At 58.4% G+C, this 20204-nt stretch overlaps 1 protein-coding gene across 1 annotated transcript in view; it reads right to left on the bottom strand.

Annotated features, from left to right (window-relative positions):
* SHANK2 (SH3 and multiple ankyrin repeat domains 2) overlaps positions 1-20204 on the bottom strand; it is a 457214-nt gene that overhangs the window by 242902 nt on the left and 194108 nt on the right. Inside the window, exons 14-15 of the mRNA XM_081798461.1 lie at positions 16337-16506; positions 8708-8821 (exon numbers count right to left, since the gene is read on the bottom strand). Of these exons, the coding sequence (XP_081654587.1) occupies positions 8708-8821; positions 16337-16506 (284 nt within the window). The remainder of the gene's footprint in view (positions 1-8707; positions 8822-16336; positions 16507-20204) is intronic.

The following is a 20204-nucleotide window of genomic DNA, read 5'->3' as shown; positions in this document are numbered from 1 at the left end:
TTCTCAAACTGGGCCTAGAGACCCCATGTCTTCCCGGGCGCACCTCAAATCTCAGAGGAACCTTTTATTCTGTGCTTCCATTTAGGGGATGCCCTAAAAATGACCCTATGCTTCTTTTTTGTTTTGTTTTGTTTTTTTTTTAAAGATTTTATTTATTTGACAGAGAGAGACACAGCGAGAGAGGGAACACAAGCAGGGGGAGTGGGAGAGGGAGAAGCAGGCTTCCGGCGGAGCAGGGAGCCCGATGCGGGGCTCGATCCCAGGACCCTGGGATCATGACCTGAGCCGAAGGCAGACGCTTAACGACTGAGCCACCCAGGCGCCCCAACCCTATGCTTCTTTTTAAGAACAAAACTTTTCTATCCTAGTGGCTCACATTTTCATGGACAATTTCAGTTTTTATAATCGGATGTTTTTAAAAGTGGGAATGTTCCCTCTTTCAGGTGACCCACAGGTTGTGAAGCAGGAGAGATCCTGCTCTGAAGCCTGTGACTATAACTCACGGGTTGTGCGACCCTGGACACATTGCTCAATATCTCTGGGCCCATGTTCCCTTCTGTGCAAAATAGGAATGATGACACTTAGGCTGTGGGGCTGTTTTGGAGATGAGAAATGTCTGGTCCAGGGGCTGGTACAGGACCAGTGTCACAGTGTTCCGTGATGGACCTCTGTGATGGACCACCCCATGGTCTGCTAAGGACAGTAGTTACATGGACCAAGCCCACAGACCTATGATACCAACCCCCAGCACACACGTGTGAAATCTGTCCACCCAGTCACCCTGAAGGCCTTCGGGTGACCTGGGCTTTTTAACTAGGTTAAGTTAGGTTAACTGAGTTAAGGGGATTGTGTGGGCAAAGGGTCACAGCTAAGCAACCCCAAAGCAGCAGGGCCGGGTTTTACAAGTGTAGTTGTCCCTATACATTTATTTCTATAAGAAGCTCTTCAAATGATCATTTTAAATGGGAAGCCAGCATCCCCTGCCAGAGACAGAAGGTGCGTTCACATTAAATAAGGTGGAAAGGGGGTGATGGGGTCACAGTCGAGCTGGTGTGCCGTATGCAGGCTGCCCTGCACCCATGCCTGCCTCTTCCATGGTAAGGAGAAGGCTGGTGACCACGAGAGCCATGTGAAAGGGTCTCCAGCCTCCCAGGGAAAAGCCTGGCCACAGTCTGGGAACAGATGTGGTGAATGTGTATCGCTGAGAATGTCTTTCTTATACAATACATAAAGAGTGACCACAAATCAATAATAAACAAACGACCCTAAAGAAAAATGGGCAAAAGACCTGAACTGACACTTGACCAAAAAAATGCAAATAAATGGCCAATAAACATACAAAAACAGTTCTCACATTTGGAAGTAACGAGAGCAACACAAACTGAAGTCCTGTATTGATGCAGCATGGGCATTAAGACCCACAGCGGAAACGGTCTACCAGTAGCGTGTGCTGGCCAGATGTGGACGCAGCACCGCCAGGGACTAAAAGTCTGTGCTCCCCAATGCATCTGTCGAAGCCCTACCCCTGATGGGATGGTATTTGGAGGTGGGGCATTTGGGAGGTAATTTGGGTCCATGGAGGTCATGAGGGTGGGAGCCCCACGATGGGACTAATGCCCTTACGAGAAAAGATACCAGAGAGCTCGACCATGTGAGGACACAGTGAGCAGGTGGCCATCTGCAAGCCAGGAGGCCAACCATGCCGGCACCTCGACCTCGGACTTCCAGCCTCCTGAACCGGGGGAAAGAAATGTTTGCTGTTTAAGCAGCCCTATCTGTGCTACTTGTTACGGCAGCATGCGCAGACTAATACGCACACTTAGGACATGGCTGAAGGATCCAGAGAGACGGGGGACCCACCCCCCATCCTGGGGTATGAGGAAGAGAAGTGCAAACATGTTTACACCAGGGGACAGGGGCCGCAGCAACGCTGCCCATGACAGCCCTGGGCTGTAGACGACCCAGGCGGCCCCCCCTGGCAGGACAGATGGACAAAACCCAATGAACGACCTAATGGGACGAAACGGGTACCCCGAGCCACTCACACAACCCAGATATCATAGGTTAGGAGAGAAGCCGGACACAACACAACACACACACTGTTTGATTCCACTTACAAATGGTTCAAAATTGGCCAAAACTACGCTACGTTGTTTAGGGATGCAAAGTAAGCAAGTAGAACTTGTACAAAATAAGGAAGTGAGTGGCATGCCAGTCAGGGTGGGGTTAACAGCGGGGAGAGAGTGTTCTGTTGAGAAGGGGTGCGTGGGGGGCTCTGGGGACGTTGGTGACGTGAGGCGGGGGTGTTGTTTTTTTGTTTTTTTTTTTTTTAAAGATTTTATTTATTTATTTGACAGAGAGAGAGATAGCGAGAGCAGGAACACAAGCAGAGGGAGTGGGAGAGCGAGAAGCAGGCTTCCTGCCGAGCAGGGAGCCCGATGTGGGACTCGATCCCAGGACCCTGGGATCATGACCTGAGCCGGAGGCAGACGCTTAACGACTGAGCCACCCAGGCGCCCGGGGGTGTTGTTTTATAGCCATTTGCTAAGCGACACATCATGGTTTGTGAGCTCCTCTCTGTGTCTGTTATATTTCATGCAAAAAAATTAGAAACACAAAGATCATGCAAGCACCAAACTGAGAACTGAGACATACAGGGGCAAAATGATTTTTCTCAAGGGCACCCAGTGTTGATGTCTCTGCACGAAGGGGAGAATGTGAGGAAGAAGCAAAATTTCAGGAAATGGAAGAAGCAATCCAGGAGCTTCCCAGAAAGGAAGGTGAGGCTGGGAAGGTTGGGCTAAGTGGGCACATAGGTGGGCACCTACACTGCCATGTCCCCACTCCTGAGTGTACCATGAAGGTCGCATGCATCACCCGCAAAAGCTAAGCTGAGAGGTGAGGGTGAGGGGATGCTCCTGGAGACAGGGGTCAAGACTTTCCAAGTCTGGAAAGACTGGAACAACACTGCCTGGCCTTGCAGCGTGCAGGTGTTTCGGGCACCAATGCAGTCCCAGGAAATGCCGGGTGAGCGGAATGCAGCCGCCCAAAGAATGCAGACGGAGCCCAGCAGTGGACCAGCGCCAGGCCACAAGGATGCACCAGGAGTTAAGAACACGCCATCCTGCACCCGAGGTCTGGACCGCCCAGCTCCGTGGGCAGCCCTATCTGTGCTACTTGTTCAGGTGACCAGAATTTGGCTGTCTCTGGAGGCTGGGGACAGTGGTTGTTCACGTCACCTTGTCATCTTGTTCTAAGTGAACAGTGTTCGTCAGACTCTCTGGGCCTTTGTCTCAGAAGCTAAGATACCGTTTGCTTGGCAGTGAGTTGGTTTTGTCATTTTCTCAAATGGGGGGCCCCAGCTGCACAGTTTCTGCTTACACGAGCCGTGTCCCTGCAAATTGCACCCGCATGCGTTTGCTTTCCATAAACTGACTCATCAAAAGGCTCCCGGTGATGATTTTGGATATATCTTATCTGTTTCTTACTCGAGATCTGCCATCGGGGGCATGCCCTATCGTGGTTCATGTGTGGAATCCTGCAGAGACGGGACCAAGCCGCAGTCCAACCTGGCAGCCTGGACTTACGGATGGGGACGCGAAGGAAAGTGGAGGGGCTGCTGAGGTCCCCGCCGGGCGGAGGCGGCCCCCGTCCCTCCCTCCGTCCACAGTGTGGGTGAGTCATGGTGGTGGTCAGTTTTAGGTGTCAACCTGACCAGACCGCAGCACCCGGCTACCGGCAGGCTCTGGTCCAGGTGTTGCCGTGAAGGTGTTCTCTGGACACGGCTAGCAGCGCCTACAACCAGCTGACTCTGAGCAGAGGAGATTTCCTGCACAGTGTGGGTGATCAGGCTTCTCGAAGAAGAAATCCTGCCTCATGACTGCAGCCGGAGCTCCTGCCCGAGGCTCCAGCCTGCCAACCTGCCCTGTGGATCTCAGACTTGCCAGCCCCCACAATCTCCTGAGCCAGTTCCTTAAAATGAATCTCTTTATATGTATGTATGTCTGTATCTGTGTCCACGTCCACGTCCCTCTGTCCCCATCCTCCCGAGGGGTCAGTCGCCAGTCATGGCTCCTGGCCGGGGACCACAAGGCCGAGCCCTGTGGCGTCCAGGTCCCACGACTGGTCCTTGACACTGGGAACAGAGAGACAGGGGTGCGTGTCCCCTCTGAGCCAGAGGCCCCAAAGGCCCTTTAGAACGGGTGAGGCCACAGCGGGACAGAAGCTGCTGAAGTTACGGGCTCGTCCGTTACGGCAGCTGACATTGCCCCATCTAATACCTCCGGCTGGAGAGCTGCCATCCTTAAGAAGCCTGCACGCTAGGGGCGCCTGGGTGGCTCAGTCGTTAAGTGTCTGCCTTCGGCTCAGGTCATGATCCCAGGGTCCTGGGATCGAGCCCCACATCGGGCTCCTTGCTCAGTGGGGAGTCTGCTTCTTCCTCTCCCTCTGCCTGCCGCTCTGCCTACCTGTGCGCTCTCTCTCTCTGTCAAATAAATAAATAAAATCTTTAAAAAAAAAAAAAGAAGAAGCCTGCACGCTAGGAGCACAGAGGAGGGACACACAATAACCCCAGGATCACCATGCCTGCTGCTCCGCCAGGAAGGATGGCACAGCTCACGGCGTTAGGATTCCGAAGAATGGGTCACAGCCCAGCCTGGTGCGCTCCTGGGTGCTGAGACGTGGGTGTTTGTGTGTCATCGGGGAGGATGGTTCCCACCCTGCTTCCTCCCCAGGCCGAATGAGCTACCACAAAGGAAAGCCTGTTGGAAACTGTGATGTCCCTAGAAACACACGGTCCCAAGAGACGAGAACCAAGGTTCAGAAGAGCACGGGCTTCCCGCGCTGAAGACACAGGTCCCAACCTCTCCACACCACTGAGCCAAACGTGTATCAGTGAAGCAGTGGGAGACCCGGGGCCCCCACATCATTCTGCGGGGGCTGCCCCTGGCCCCTGACGTCAGCTTCGTTGCCATATGACGGGAAATCGGTTGGTCGTGCTCAGCCACAAGGTGCCCTGAGCTGCCCTCTGTGTGCTGTGGGTTCCTTGAATCACTCACCTATTCCATTTAATGCACGAGAGCGGGATTTGCTGGCTAAACACTTGCTTTACGTGGGGCTCCCCAAAGAGAGGGCACATTCGAGGCCCACAGCAGGCTGACTTGGTGCAGAGCGAGTGTGCTGGATGGAAACACCATCTCCGGATTCTGTGTATATTCCAGGTCTGCCAACTCTCAACATTTAAAAATGGAGGGTGGGGGGTGCTCCACACAAAGTACTGATCGTGAAAAAAAATAAGGAAGTGAGACTTCATTTAAAATTTTAAAAACTCCCTACTCCTTTAAGATGCAGTTAGAAAATAAAAGGTGAAGTCCAGGCTCGGGTAAGTATCTGCAGCACGTATCCGGCAAAGGGCGCACGAGGAACCCCCAAATCCAGGAGTGGCAAGAGAAGCGGCCCGATTAAAGATGGACGAAGACGTGCCCAGATCCTTTGAAAGACGCTGACCTCGGGGAGCAAGCACGTGGAAGCCGTGCGCTACAATCCTCCCCAGAACGTGGATGACATCCACAGCATGACACCCAGCACACTCACAGGGCGGCCGCCCCGTAGGGGACGGATAACAGCAGACATGGGCCAGGATGTGGGGCCACGGGAGCCCCAGGAGACTCAGCAGCTGGGACGGCCGTCTGGAGGTTTCCTCTAAAGCGAAATGCACTCCTGTCTTGTGACCTCGCAGGTGTGCACCCAGCAATTTCCCCGGGGCCAAAGGAAGCCACGTCTGCGGAAAGGCTTGCACAGAAACCTTCCTATGAGCCCAAATCGAGGAGCAACCCAAACGCCCATCGCTGGGAGCATGAGTAAACGGAGTACCTCGGGCATACACATGTGACAGAACACTCTTCGTGGACAAATACGGACGGATCGCTGGTGCTTGCAGCAGTGTGGCTGATGATCGGCTGTGTGCAAGGCGACCGGCCCAGGAGTGCGGGCTGCAGGGGTCCGTCTCTGGGAGATTCAACTGGTCACACTGGCCTCTGCTGCCAGAGCCCTGGGGAAGGCGCTGTGGCCGGGAAGCACCCAGAAAGAGTTTGCGGGGTCATGAACGTCTGTCCTAAGTGTGCTCGGAGACGCAGGCGTATACGTGGATCAAAATGCACTGAACGGTGCTCTCCAGCAGGTAAATCATACCTCTACAAAAGAAATCAGTAAACACGGCCCCTGGCGCTCAGCCACAATCTGAGAAAGCCCAAGGCAAGCAGAGCCTGGCGGGAGCCGCTCCAGAACCTCCCCACCCTAAAATCCAACTCCGAGTCTGCTCCCCCTCATGCCACCCTCTCCATCCCGGGTTACAGGGATGCCTCCTCCTCTGACCCGCTGCCCGCATCATAGCATAACTACTGCGTTCATAATGCCCCCCAAAGACACTCACATCTTAATGCCCGGCACTTGTGAATAGTGACCACACAGGGAGAAAGGGAATGAGGTTGCAAATCAGCTTACCCTGCCCTGGCTTATCCAGGTGGGCCCAGGCTGACCTAACAGGCGTCCTAACACGTGGGGAAGAGGTAGGAGGGGGTCAGAGACGTGCCGTGTAAGGGACCTGGCCACACTCTCAAGTTGGCCGGAGGGGCCACAAGCTAAGCATGTTGCAGCATCCAGAACCTGTAGACAAGGACACGCACTCTCCCCTAGAGCTTCCGGAAAGGACCACAGCCTGGCCGACACCGGGAGCCGTGAGACCCACACCAGACTTCTGACCTCCAGAACCACAAGATAATGCATTCGCGATGTTGAAGCCACTGGCCACTGGCCAACACGAGCAGCTCCGGCTCCTACGATCCTTACGGGCAGCACAGACCTGTGCCGTCTCAGGCTCAGGCCCCGCAAGCTGCCCGGGGCCACGAGGTACTCAGGAAACGTACGGGGGTGACAGCATACGGTGCCATGTTCCAGAAGGGTGTGGCACGGTCGCTTGGGGTCAGGGACCGGCTTGCATGTTCTCAAGTCCCCCCAGGACACACGGCCAGCCCCCAGAATTGGCTGGAGCCCCAGGAATGTTGAACCCTGGGATGAGCACCAGCCTGGGTAGCGAACGCCACATTATCAAAAGGACGCCATCCTGCAGAGTGTTGTAAGAAGCAAAGAACATCCTTCTAGGAATGTCACACCCAACAGCTTTCCCAAGATACACATACAAGCCGCTGCCCCCGGGGAGCCCCGCTGGAGGAAATCATCAGCCTGGACGAACTGCACCGCGCCCACCTGCCCCCGCGGACCTCTTGCCCCGGGCGAGGTGGGGCAGTGCCGGCAGGTGGGCAGAGAAGGCCCACAGCAGGAGAGGGGAGGAGGGGGCGCCAAGTGCCCGGCCTTCCCCTCCCTCTCTCCAGGAAGCCACGATTTCCTGGAGGATGCAGGGAGCAGGAAGGCCCGGGTGACCTGCACATGTGTTCATCTGGGCTGCCCCCAGCCAGCAATGCCTGGCACCCACATGCCCGAGTCTTTCCAAGGGAAGAATGTGTGTTGGGAGACGAGTGGCACTGAGGCTGTGTAGCAGGACTGGAGGGAAGGAGAGGGAGGACAGAGGCATTCGGCAACCTGGAAGGGGAGTCCCGCCCACAGGCTGTGGTCTTGCCCTTCACAGACCAGCGGGGCTGGGTGCGCTGCGTGCAGGAGAGGATGCGGGTGGGCCAGGGGCGGCAGGGCCAGGAGGTCCGGCTTGGACCGGGGGCTCAGGGTGTGCATCCCCGCACCTGGGAAGGCAAACTCTTACCCGCCTGCTGCCCACGGACGTGCCCAGCCGCCGTCCCCAGAGGGGCACACTCTGGCCTTCCCTTTCAAACCTGAGCTGAGCACGTCTCTCACCTCGACACCCCCACCATACGGCAAATGTCCCGGTTTCCCAGCTGAGCATCCCTGATGATGAGTCTGCAAAGCCAGCCACGTGCGGGGGCGGGGCGGGGACCACCGTGCTTTCCAGAGCACGCGTCCTCAGGACACCTCATTTCCCGGCGGTGCAGGCCACGGGGCAGGGGACCACCAGCCCGCACAAGCAGACGCAGCGAAGCCACCAGCTGTGTGCTCCGTGAGCCTGGGGTTCTGCCCGATGCCCGCGGAGTGCACGCGCGGACCGGGTTCACAACTTCCTTTTTCCCCAAGCACCATATTTCCTCCCAAGGCCATTGTATATAAATGATCTCCTCTTAACATTTTAATCAATTCCATCTTTTGGCAATCGATTTCAAAGCGGTTTTCAGCAAAGGCTATATTTGGAGTTCTGAGAGACGCTGAAGTGATTTCCCTTCGCGAACACCAACCACTTCGGAGCGGTGTTTATCGACACATCAAACCGTGTGGTTGTAACGGAGGGCACGGGAGGGCCTTGCGGTGAACGCGAGCTGCCCGTGTGCGACATCGGTATGAGAGATCGATAACTAGCCTTCCAGATTCAGTCAACCCACGAAAGCCCTTCCCCGATGGCTACAACGAACGATCCAAGTTTTCTGGAACGTGTACTGAGCAGCCCCTTAACTAAAAGCTTCCGCACCGTCTTGCAACCTATTTCTGGTTTGGACAGAGCCCAGAGGAATCGAATCAACCTGTTTCTATGACAGAGAGAAGTCCTCGCTTTGAAAGGCCACCTCTCTCCATAAGCAGGCGCACCCGGGCCCGAGGGCCGCGGAGACCGGCGCCCGCCGCTCCGCCTTACCTGCCTGGCTGTCCTTGGGCCTGCACTGCACCTCCTCCACGCACTCGGCGGGGAACCATCCGATGTGGCCGCGGGCGCTGCCTTCCCAGAAGCCTCCTTCACCGATGCTCAGAACTAGAGGCAAGAGGGGGAAGCCGTTAGCAGGCGGACTCGAGGGGCCTGGGGGTAAGCACGAAGAGGGGATGGTGAGAGCGCGGAGCCGTCCCCCAAGCCTGCACAGCCAGCAGCTCTGGTCCATCTGCCGGCCGTCCACACTTCCTTCAACTGTGGACGAGGGGACCCGGTGCAGTGTCCCTCGGAGAGGACAGTGACGAGGGCGTGGACGCTGAGATCCCCAGGTCTCTTCTGCCCTTAGCATGCAAGTGCCGGCCTCCTGGCATCTTTATCTGACCCCACAAGTCCTGTGACTACTCTGTCCCCCGTCTTGGTGTCCCAGTTGAGATGGCGGAGGGGAACTGCAAGTCGCCACCATCAATCATGTCATGTGTCACAGCAGCGGGGCAGGTCTCCTCCACGGATGGAAGGAACGATGAAGTCATGCATGCCCCTTCCCAGCTGGGGAAGGGGTCCAAGGGTCTGCCTGATCTTTTAGACCAGTTTGGGGAAAGACAACTGACAGCAGGAGATGGAAGAGCAGTGAGGGGCCGTGTGCCAACCCCGCGCTCTGTCTGGCCTCGAGGCGAGGAGCTCTAGGGGAAGGGGGGCCGCTGGAGCCCTGCACCTGCCCATCCCCTCAGAGACAAGGGTGGTGGGCCTGTCCACGGGGGCCACTCTGCACCATAGAAATGGGAAGACATTTCTTGAAGCCTTTCCTCCAAAATTCGATGCTGCCCCTTATACCCCAAGTAGCCCAGGCGGGGAGATGCACGCAGCTTCCCCCAAGAATCCGGACCTGAGAGGGTCACCCCAGACGGAGCGCTGCCTGGCAGCAAAGGGAGGCCAGGCACCTGCCCATGTGCTGGATGGGCCGAAGCCACACGTCTATCCACGTGACACACAGGAAGCTTCTTAGCCCCCCGTGCCTCGGTTCCCTCACGTGTTGGAGCGGGATACTAATCATAGCGCTACCGTGTGCGCGGCAGACACACAGAACTCCGTGTGGCACTCCTTCCCCGCTCACGGCTTCTCTCCAGACGGCCCGTCGGGGAGTCAGGGAGGACACACCACGGTTTCGTGTTTGATGGGCACCGTTATTCCGAGAGCAGCGGAAGAGAGGGAAGGCTGAGGGGCCCTGCCCACCGGGTCAGTTTCAGCTCCGTTAGGAGAGGGGGACCCAGCAGGCTGTGTGCTGGATGCGGGGAGAGGCCGGGGGCGGGCCCGGGACATCCTCTGTGCCTGGTGAGCAAGCGCTAGCCGGCGGCCCTCTTGGCAGAGGAGGGAGGAGCAGGGGCACTCGTGAGGGGGTGTGCGTGGGACTCTGGGTACCATCTGGAACATGCTACTATGTTTTAGGCCGTCGGCAAGACGGGCCCTCTGCCCTTAGGGAGCTGCGAGCGAGTCCTACAACCGTGTATGCTGCTGGGCCACCGGCCACACATCGGGCTTGCACGCTTGGGCTGTTGTCTACCCCCCTCCCCAGGGCACACCTGTGTCCAGGTGGGAAAGTGTGTTCCTTGTAAGCGAAGAGGGAGCTAGGTTGGGCTCACCCATAAACTGCTGATTTAAGGCACTGAAAAGTAGACCGAGAACGAACCCAGTATCCACTCGCCCTACACAAGCCCACACGCTCCGAGGCCACAGCTGAAGCAACGTGGTCGGAAGAGGTGCCCGTCCAGCTGACCACTAACTGGCTACTCCTCCGGGCCTCTCCCCTCCAGAGATACCCGGCCCTGCCTTGTACACTGGGAACCAGTAAGTAGTGGTGTTGGCTTGGCTGTATGGTCACCAGGCTTGGGCAGGACCCTCACTGCACGAGGCCCCACCCCCTCTGCAAGCTCCGCCCCACCCCTGCCTGCGTCACTGAGGAAGGACCTACCTGAGTGCCAGGAGCAAGCGCCTGGGCAGGGACTGCCTGAGTGGCAGGGTTCCCTGTTCTGTGCTGAGCCCCCTGTAGGCCATTTGAATTTTAAGCCATCCTGGGCTTTCCTCCACATAAGCATCACAAGGGGGATCAAGAGTAAGCACACCCCTGTGCCCAGGGAACCCACATTTAGGGAGAGGTGTGTTGAGCTATGCTTTCCCAGATGCACGGGCTCAGCGGTTCACTGGGAACATGAAGACCCCCCTCCACAGCCGAGCAGCTAATATGTGAATACAGTGAGAGTCAGGGCCCAGCCAGGGAGCTGGGGGTTATCAGCAGGACCCCACCCCCCTGGAGGCGGTGAGCTGGGTTTCTCCGGAAATCCTCCCCCGATTTCCTGCCCCTGCCCACCGGGCAGCCAGGCCTCCTACCTCTGCTATGTACGTTGAGATCCAGGGAGGACAATTCCCTTGGCTCACCTCTGCTGCCCGTCTCCAAGAGCCGCCAGCCAGCCAGGCAGGATGCCAGGGCCGCACAGTATGGCCGGGAGGGAAGGAGGCCCCAGCCCACCATCATGGGCTCCGAGGCAACTGCGAGTGACCCACAAGGCCCACCCAGCGGTCTTCAGACGAGAAGTCCTTTGCATCCGCCCTTTGCGGTGCAAGTCTGGGACCTGATTTCCAACATTTCTGTTCTCCGTGGGGGACTGGCCCAGCTCCCCGCACAGCCTGCTCTCCTGCAGCCAGGGGTGGGCCCCAGCCTGGGACGATGCCCGAGGACACATGCGGAGAGGGGCAGATCCCCTTGTACCATCACCCACAGGGCTCCTGCCTGGCCCCGGACCCCTCTGCGGCGGCTCGGGTCCACACCTCTGCCTTGAGCCACCTTCCCTCCGCCCCTGGCCTCCCCTCATCCAGGCCGCAGACTTAGGGTCTCCTGTGATTCCACCTTTCACTGCCCACCCCCATGGCCCCCCTACCCCTCTGACCTGAAGCCCCCTCCTCTCACTACACTTCTGTTTCCCATCCATGTCCAAGGGGACACAGGCTGGGAAGAGAACAGAGCCCAGGGCTTGGCTGGGAGCCGCCCTTCCCTGCAAGAGTGGTCGGTCCATCTCCCTGTGCTGACTCCCACTAGAAACCTGCCCCTGCAGACTTGATGGTGGAGCCTGGCGGGACCTCTGGGAGCCTTCAACCCCCACCCCAGAACACCCTCCTTGGGCCTCCAACAAGCTCAGAGAGGGACTCCGTGCAGGCCGGATGCACAGGCCGCTGGCCCCCCTGGGCCTCCAGTTTCCCTCCCCAGCACGGGGGCCTCAGTCCCAGCCACCTGCCCACCCGGTCTCAGCTCTCGTCACCCCACAGCGTGGGACCAGCCTCGGGGGCCAGTCTGTGGTCAGCCCCACGGAGCCCGTGGTGGGCTTCTCTGTCCCGAACCAGGCACGGCTGGGAGGAAGGGGGTGCTTGTGGCGTCCATGACCCAAATCAGAGACCGTGATCGAGACTCACCCAGGTGGACGGCAGGAACGCTAGCGCCTCGATGGAGACCCAGCTAGAGACTCCTGTCAACTGGCATGCGGTACGGGGATGCGTGCACTCACTCCCACACCCGCACACACGTGTGCACACAGGCACACCCCACCTTGGCTGCGTCTCCGAGGATCAACACGGAGACAACCCTCCCACCTTCTGGATTCTTGCTTGTGCAAGCCGGATCTGTAGGCCACACATGCTCCTCAGTCAGAGCTCCCACAGGACAAGTCGGCCGAAGTGGGGAGCACTAAGGACAGCCTCGAAGGACCCCACACTTGGGAGTCTGAGTGCTGCCAGTGAGGCGCGTGTGACTGTCCCTTTCCCAGGGCCCCAGCGTAGTGGACGCTTGGTGCCCTAATTGAGACACCTTCCCCAGGAGACGCACCGTCCCTCAGCTGTTGTGAAAAAGGCTGCCAAAGGCTCATGGCCGACCCCTCTCCACTGAGCTTCCTTCCGGACATGGGAGCCAGCCAGCCTAGCAGGTTATGCCCCGCTTCCCAGGGACTAAGCCAGGACATGGGGTGCCCTCATGTCACATCTGGGTCCGAGCTCCTGCCCCCTTACTGGCCCCAGCACTGCTCTGGGGACAGCCAGTGTTCAGTGAGAGGGAGCTGGGGGAATGAATGACCTCCTCCTTCCAGAGCAGAGCATGCTGGCTGACCGCTGGGTGTCCAGACGGGAACACACTGGGGAGAGAGTAAATCTGCCTCTCGTCTCTCTCCGAGACACGTCGCAACCACAAACGTGGGCACAGCCAGGTAAAGCTGGTAGCAACAGACCACGGAGGGAGCAGTCGGGATAGACAAAGCAAGGGGTGGGGGGACAGCATGGGCTTGGAGTCCAGGCCAACTAGATGTGGAGTCCCCAGCCCCCCAGTCATCAGCTGCGGGAGACTGGGAGGTCTTCACCGGAGTTACCATGTCTGCGGAAGACAGGTGCTTGGGCTGAATCGTGCCCCCAAATTATTCTATGTTGGAGCCCTGACCCCGAGCACCTCAGAATGGGGCTCCATTTGGAGCTGGGGTCATTAAAGAGGTGATCAAGGTAACATGAGGTCACCGGGGTGGCCCTGATCGATCCCATGTGACCAGGGTCTTACAAGAAGAGGGGATCAGGACACAGACCCGCATGGTGGGATGATCCCGTGAGGTCACAGGGGGAGGATAGCTGTCTGAAGCCTGCATCTCGGGCGTCAGCCTCCGGGACCGGGAGACAGTGAATCCTACTGTTCAAGCCCCCCAGACTGAGGGACTCTGTGATGACCACCTGAGCACACCCACGCCTTTGGCCCATAGCTGCTATGAGGTTCATGCAAAACCGTATGCGAAACATCCAGTAGTATGTGTAGTAAACAGTAGGTGCTCACTGATGAGTCTCCACCTTCGTCTGCTCCTGTCACTGTCTCTGACATACGGAGCCCCCAGGTACGAAGTGGCCAGCAAGTATCACTGGCAGGCTCCATGGGGTCAACCAGCATGGCCTGAAGCTCCACGTGGGTCTTGGGGTGCGGGGCGCTGTGGGCCCGCGTGGAATGAAAGTCCGGGGCTGTGGGCCGACGGCTTAGCCAATTTCAGAGTGGGGCTGGGCAGGGAGACCCGGGTGGTGTGTTGGGGGCCGCGGGGGGCAGTGGGTGGGGTGCACACAGACATGAGAGCAGGCCCCAGGGGGTGGTGCTTTGTCTTCACACGAGCCGCCGGCCTCCCAGGGCTCAGGGGCTGACCGCACATCACCGCCCAATGGTAATCAGAGCTCTTGCATGCAGCAGGTCCGGGGGGGCCTGCCCTTCCCAGCCTTCTCAGAATAGCAGCTCTCCGGGGGGCAGGGGGGAGGCAGGGAGGGGCCTCGAGGCCTGGCCTGCCAGCTCTGTCAGGAGCGGGGCGTCCCCGGGGCCCCTCCAGGACTCCATCCGCAGCCGTGGAACAGGGGTCATACCAGAAAGATGCACGGCCTCGGCAGCAGCAAAAACATTTCTGTCGTTCTGCCTGGGGCCCCGTGTGAGCGCCATGGCGGGGCCGCCAGCCACCCCGTCTGCAGACGCAGCGTCCTTGTCGTGGGGACGACCGGGAACTGCTCACACGTCCGGGAGAAAGTCTACCCTGCGATGCCTTCTGGGACTGAAGTTTAAAATTGCAGGTGGTGTGAATTTCTACATTTATAACCTGAATGTTACTAATGTGAAAGGTGACAAGAATATCGCAGTAAAGTTGACAGGGACTTGAACTTATAGGTGTGATGGGACGTGGCCCCCCCGGACACCCCAAAAGGCAGCTGTACCCCGTGTGCAGTGGGAAAGGTGCCGGAATGTGCGGAGAGGCAGCCAGGCCTGGTGGGACGCCTGGGGGCCTGTGGGAAGGGAGCTGGGCCAAAGAGCCCCTCTCCACAGCCGGGAGCCTGCACCCTGTCCACAAGGCAGGGCTGTGGGGGAGGGCGGGAAGGGAGGGGCCCGAGGGGAAAACCCTCAGTCTGAGCAGCCTGAAGAACCAGAAAGATGAAGCCAGGAGAAAGCATGCACCCCGGAAACCGGGGGTGTCCCCACCCGGGAAGGAGCCCGAGAGGGGCCGCAGACAGCCTCGTCACATCCCCAACTGTGCACAGAACAAGCACGGAGCAGCTCAGCTCAGCTGAGCTCCAGATCTGAGCTGGCCCGGAGCGGTCACCCAGGCAACCCACCCAAGTGGAAGAAATGCCCACAACTTAACCCGCCTGACATCCACGACACCATAGAAGATCACGAGACACACGAAGACCCTGTTCTCGCGAGAGGGGAGGAAACTGAGCAAGCCCAGCCCAAGGTGGCCTTGATCGCAGACTGCAGGTGGGGGCCTCGGCGTGCCGAACACACCACACCAGGGACCTAACACAGCATGTGCTTTCAGCAAGCGAGAAAACCCAACAGGGTAACAGGAAGTCTCACGTAAAAAGAAATGATTTAAAAAAAAAAACACCAAAACATGTAGAAACTCTAGAGTTTGAAGGTGTGACTTCTGAAATTAAAAAATGCACAAGACGGACTTAACAGTGAAGGGAACATTTCAGAAGAAAGGGTATTGGAAATAGATCAATAGAAGCAATCGAAGGCGAAGAAAAATGTTGGAACGAACATGGAGCCCCTGGGACTTGCACCTGCTACCAGATGGCCAACTCTGCGCGCACCTGGACGACCAGAGGAGCCGAGGGAGAACAGGGCTCCATCTGTCATCAGAAACTTGCAAATCCCAGCTGAGGTCAGCCAGATTCGTGCAGGGCACAGACGAGGGCGCTGGGTTACGAGCCAGTGCAGGCCTGGTGGTGACAAGGCGGGGCAGGCAGGATGTGGCCCTGGCCTGCCGACCTCTAAGGGGCGTACTGTTTATCACCTGCCGTGTGTCTTCTGAAAGCCTGTCCTCCATGACAGGGCGTACCACATGGCTGGGGATGCGTGGTGTGCCCTTTCTTACTCTACCTGGAGAGTTCAGCTGCTCCCACGTGGCCTGCAGCCCACACCTGCTGCTTTTCTACTTCCTCCCCACGGCCTCAACACCACAGCCGGCCTCCTGCATCAGCCCTAATTATACCCATCTTCCCAAATGGCCTCACATACCTGATTTCCCTACTCAGAAACCATCGCTGGCTCCCCAGTACCCCGGGAACAAAGCCTAACTCCTTGACCTGGCATTATTGGAGGCCTTCCATGCTTTTCAACCACACTTCCCAGGATTCTGCTTTGGGAATCATTCCCTCCAACCTGGTGGACTTCCTTCCAGGAAGGCTGGAGGCCTCCGGGCTGTGCTGGACCATCCCCTAGACACCCCTCCCTGACTCCTGAGAAGACATGTCCAAATCTGACCTGTGCCAGGCCCCGTCCCCATCCCACGTCTTCCCGGGGCCCTCAGGGCTTTTCTAGGTGGAAAGGAGCTCTGCCCCTTCCCCTGCACTTCCTGCAATGGAATCTCATCCCCAACATGCATGTGCTGCTTCCCTAACAGACACCAGGATGGCCGGCGAGCCCAGTCTGCTCCCCGTTCTGCCTGCCCAGGCTCCAGACGTCCCGCAGGGGCCCCGGGAAACAAGGCTCCGACACCGAAACCCCAACAGAGGGTCACCTGAGGTGGAGGGGGCCAGGACTGACCCTGCCCCGGAAGTGGGGTGGACACTGACCTTTGACCCTGTCGCCGCGGTGGAGGGGGATCTCGCCGTCGACCTGAGGGTGGTATGGCTTGACAACGACGAAGAGCCTCCCCGGGACCGCACTGTAGAGCTTCCGCTTGGGCTCCGGGTACTCAAAGGCAGACAGCGTGTCCTTGCTGGCACCAGGCAGGAAAGCCGGCCTGAGGGGGAGGGGCAGAGAGAGACCGAGAGGGTCATGGCCTGAGACAGGGCACATCACACTCCAGGCCCGCGGCCGATCTGTTCATGGCCAAGCCGTGGCGCTAGCGTCCCGTGGGAGCTCCTGACTCTAGACAGAACAAGGACATGAAAATGCCCGGGGGCAGCGTCCGGGGTTAAGAGACTCAGGTGGTTCCAGCAAATGCACTTCTGGGAACACACCCATGTTTGCACACCCTGTCCACAGCGGCTTTGCTCACAACAGCCCAGAGATGGAAACGAGCTGAGTCCCCATCCAGGGATGAACAGATAAACAGTGTGGTCCATCCACACAGTGGACTACTATGCAGCCGTAAAAAGGAAGGACATTCTGACACCTGCTAAACGTGGACCAACCCCGAGGACATTACACTCAGTGAAAGAAGCCAGTCAGAAAAGGCAAGTGTTCCTGGTATGATTCCATTGATTGCAGGTGCCTGGAGTTGTCACGTTCCTAAGTGGGACAGTGGGCGCAGGGGCGGGATGGGGGTCAGTGACTCAGGGGGACAGAGAGTGGACGGTGGGCGCCGGGGCCAGGGAAAGGATGGGGGTCGGTGACTCAGGGACAGAGAGTGGACGGTGGGCACCGGGGCCAGGGGAGGGATGGGTGTCGGTGACTCGGGGACGGAGAGTGGACGGTGGGCACTGGGGTGGGGGGAGGGATAGGGGTCAGTGACTCAGGGGGACAGAGTTTCCCTTTGGGAAGATGTGAAGTTCAGGAGGCGGACGGTAGGGACGGCTGCATAACAGTGTGAATGTGCTTAATGCCACAAAACTCTGTCCTCAAACACAGTTAAGGTGGTAAATTGTATGTTATGTGCACTTTAACACAGGGGGCACCTGGGTGGCTCAGTCAGTTAAGCATCTGAGTCTTGACCTCGGCTCAGGTCAGGACCTCAGGGTCAGGAGACAGAGCCCAGCATCGGGCTCTGCGCTCAGCGGGGAATCTGCTTGGGATTCTCTCCCTCTGCCCCTCCCCCCTTTCCCACCCACTCACACGCACACCCATTCTCTCTCTTTCTCAAATAAATAAATCTTTAAAAAAAAAAGAAAAATCAAAGACCCTAGCAATGCAGAAATCGAGGCAGACCTGGTCTCTTGACATTTTATCTCCTCCACCATGTGCACCAGCCACTCCGGATGAGGAAACCCCACTGTCCGAGAAGAGCTTTCACAATCACACGAGCCACCGCCCCAGCCGCCCTGCGGACTTCTCAGCAGACGCGGGGCTGCCTTCTTGCTTTCCGTTATTTAACAAAGAGCAAACGTTCCCATGCCCACGTCCAGGCCCGACAGTGAGACATGCCCCAGCCAGCCCCACGTGGGGCTATGCGTGCTCAAGGGGCAGGCTCACAGAGAAATGGGCCACGTGGTTTCCGGGATGACATCCACACAACATTGCACCAGGAGGCCAGATGTGGCCATGTCCAGTGGGGAAAGAGAGCATGCCCACCCCTGTTCTAACCAGGGACAGGCCCAGGTGTCACACTGGCTCGTCTTCCTGGGAGGGGGCTTTCTAAAACGCATGTGGACGAAAGTGGGCAGGAATTCCAACCTGGGGAACCACACCGGCGTCTCAGGAGGGGCCCACTTGTGTCAGAAACTCATGGCCACGAAGGACAGGGTCCCCAGCTACGGATCTCCTCTCACCCACAGATCCTGTGGCCCAGGAGCCCACGGACGGGGCCTCGAGCATTCTGCGAGGAAGAAGTTCTCACCCGTGGGCAGGAACTGCTGCGGACGGGCTTGCAGGGAGAATTCCAGAAGCTGATGTGAACCCTCCAAGTTCTGTTGGTCCCGTGCTTTACTCAGATCTGTACCCCCGATCAATGACGCCTGGTTTGCTTGTAGAAGCTCACAGAGTATGACCGTGCTGTGTTCTGTACTCCCGACTTTCTCACTCACCGTCACAACTTGGGGAGCCAGCCAGGGAAGCCCACGTCCACACATGCGAAGCCGGAGGCTGTGACACACTCAGTGTCTACCCGCATGTATACTAACACGGTGTGGAGAAGGACTGACCCCAGTGGCCAGAGCCCACCCAAACCCACATGGGGCAGAGGGTGGACAGGAACCTGGGTTGGTCACGTGAGCTTTCCTGGGTGCCCACCAGGGCTCAGAGACAGAGGTCCTCTGTCCTCATGCTCTCCTATCCCCAGAGATGCCATTCCTCCCCCAGAGCCTTCTTTAACCAAGTTTAAGCCACAGACAGAGGTCACAGAATCCTGCTGGCCCAGGTGGCCTTGCCCAGTGGCCCCACATGACCTCCTTGTTCAACCTCTCCCTGCCAGCCAGCTACAGATCGATGGACAAGAAAACCCAGATGTTCCCTGTGCGGGCTGTCCTGCATGCCCGGGCATGCCAGGGGCTCCAGAAGCGGGTGACTTTTGCAAGAGGCATGCTGTCCACGGGAGCAGCGTGGCAAGCCAGAGGAAGGGCAGAGAGGAAGGGCAGTCTGGGTCACCTGCCTGTCACATGAGAGAAAGCAGGAAAGCCAGAACGGCTCCGCCAAGTTCCCACCTGAGAGGACGCTGCCAGCCGCCAGGGACACCTGCTCAGGGTATGATTCATTCATTCAATCCACCTCATCTCAGCCTGACGCAGGGCTCGTTTGGCCCAGGACCGAGAGCTGAGAGGAGAGTAGGGAGCGGGGCACGTGGGGGGCCTCCTCCTCGGCTTCCAGGTGGGGGAGATGGGTCTTGGTGACCAAGGGGACCCAATTGTTCTGCAATAGGCAAAGCAGCCCCTGCGGCCACTCCACCTGGACACAAGCAGCTCAGAAGAGGCTTGGGGTAGGCAGCGAGGCGCCAAGGTCCCTAGACCTCTGTACGCAGTGGTCGAACTGTCTACATGCCACATCTGCACCGAGGGATGGCAGGGGTAGGACCCAGTGCTGGGGCTGCAGGAGGGTCCATGTGCGGATACAGATGGAGGGCCCCGCTCCAGGTGGCTTTGACAGCCCCCACATGGAGGTGAGCCCCCTGCAGCATCCCCCCCTAGCATTCTCCACCTGTTCTGGATTCTTCCCAGAAAGCAGGTCCCCACCCTCGGCTCTCCCCTCCCCGGGTCCCTTCCTATGTGGGCAGCACTGGAAGGTTTACTGGGCCCAATGGAGAACCACTGCATCTCCTGCAGGGTCTGGGGGAATCCAGGTGGGGAGCCCTTTCCCCGTGGCCCGCAGCTCCTGTCAAGCGCGTGTGGTCGAGTTCAGATCCCTCTGGGCCACATGCTCCCACGTCCCCTCTGGGGGTCACAGAGGGCGTTACTGAAAGCCAGCTCCCAGTGCCTGCTGAGCCAGGGCGAGGGCGCGAGAGGGACCGCCTGCGGGGTCGCCTCCCTGACCTAGAGATTCCCCCCGGGCTGTCCTCCCAGAGCGCCTAGTCCTCAGGGTGGGTGGGGCCTGTTGCCCACGCTGCATCTCGCTGTGTAGCCAGAGGGGGCTGTCCCTAGGACCACCTCTGAAAAGGCTTCCCTGGGGATGCTCCACGGAGCCCTGACCTGGAACAGTTCCTGGCCCCACAGTGGGGTCGGCATCAATGCCAGACTCCTGGCCTGCGAGGCCTTGCATGACCAGCTCCGACCCAGCTCCCCACTTCATCACGTGCTCTCCCCGGGATGCTCTCTGAATTTCAGCTCTATCCCTGTCCCTTTGCTCCTGGAC

The sequence above is a fragment of the Leptonychotes weddellii genome, chromosome 11 (assembly GCF_054177405.1).
Source record: "Leptonychotes weddellii isolate Sample4059 chromosome 11, ASM5417740v2, whole genome shotgun sequence".
Lineage (NCBI taxonomy): Eukaryota > Metazoa > Chordata > Mammalia > Carnivora > Phocidae > Leptonychotes > Leptonychotes weddellii.
Note: the sequence above shows the minus strand (reverse complement) of the source record. Positions and strands in the feature narration are given on the sequence as shown.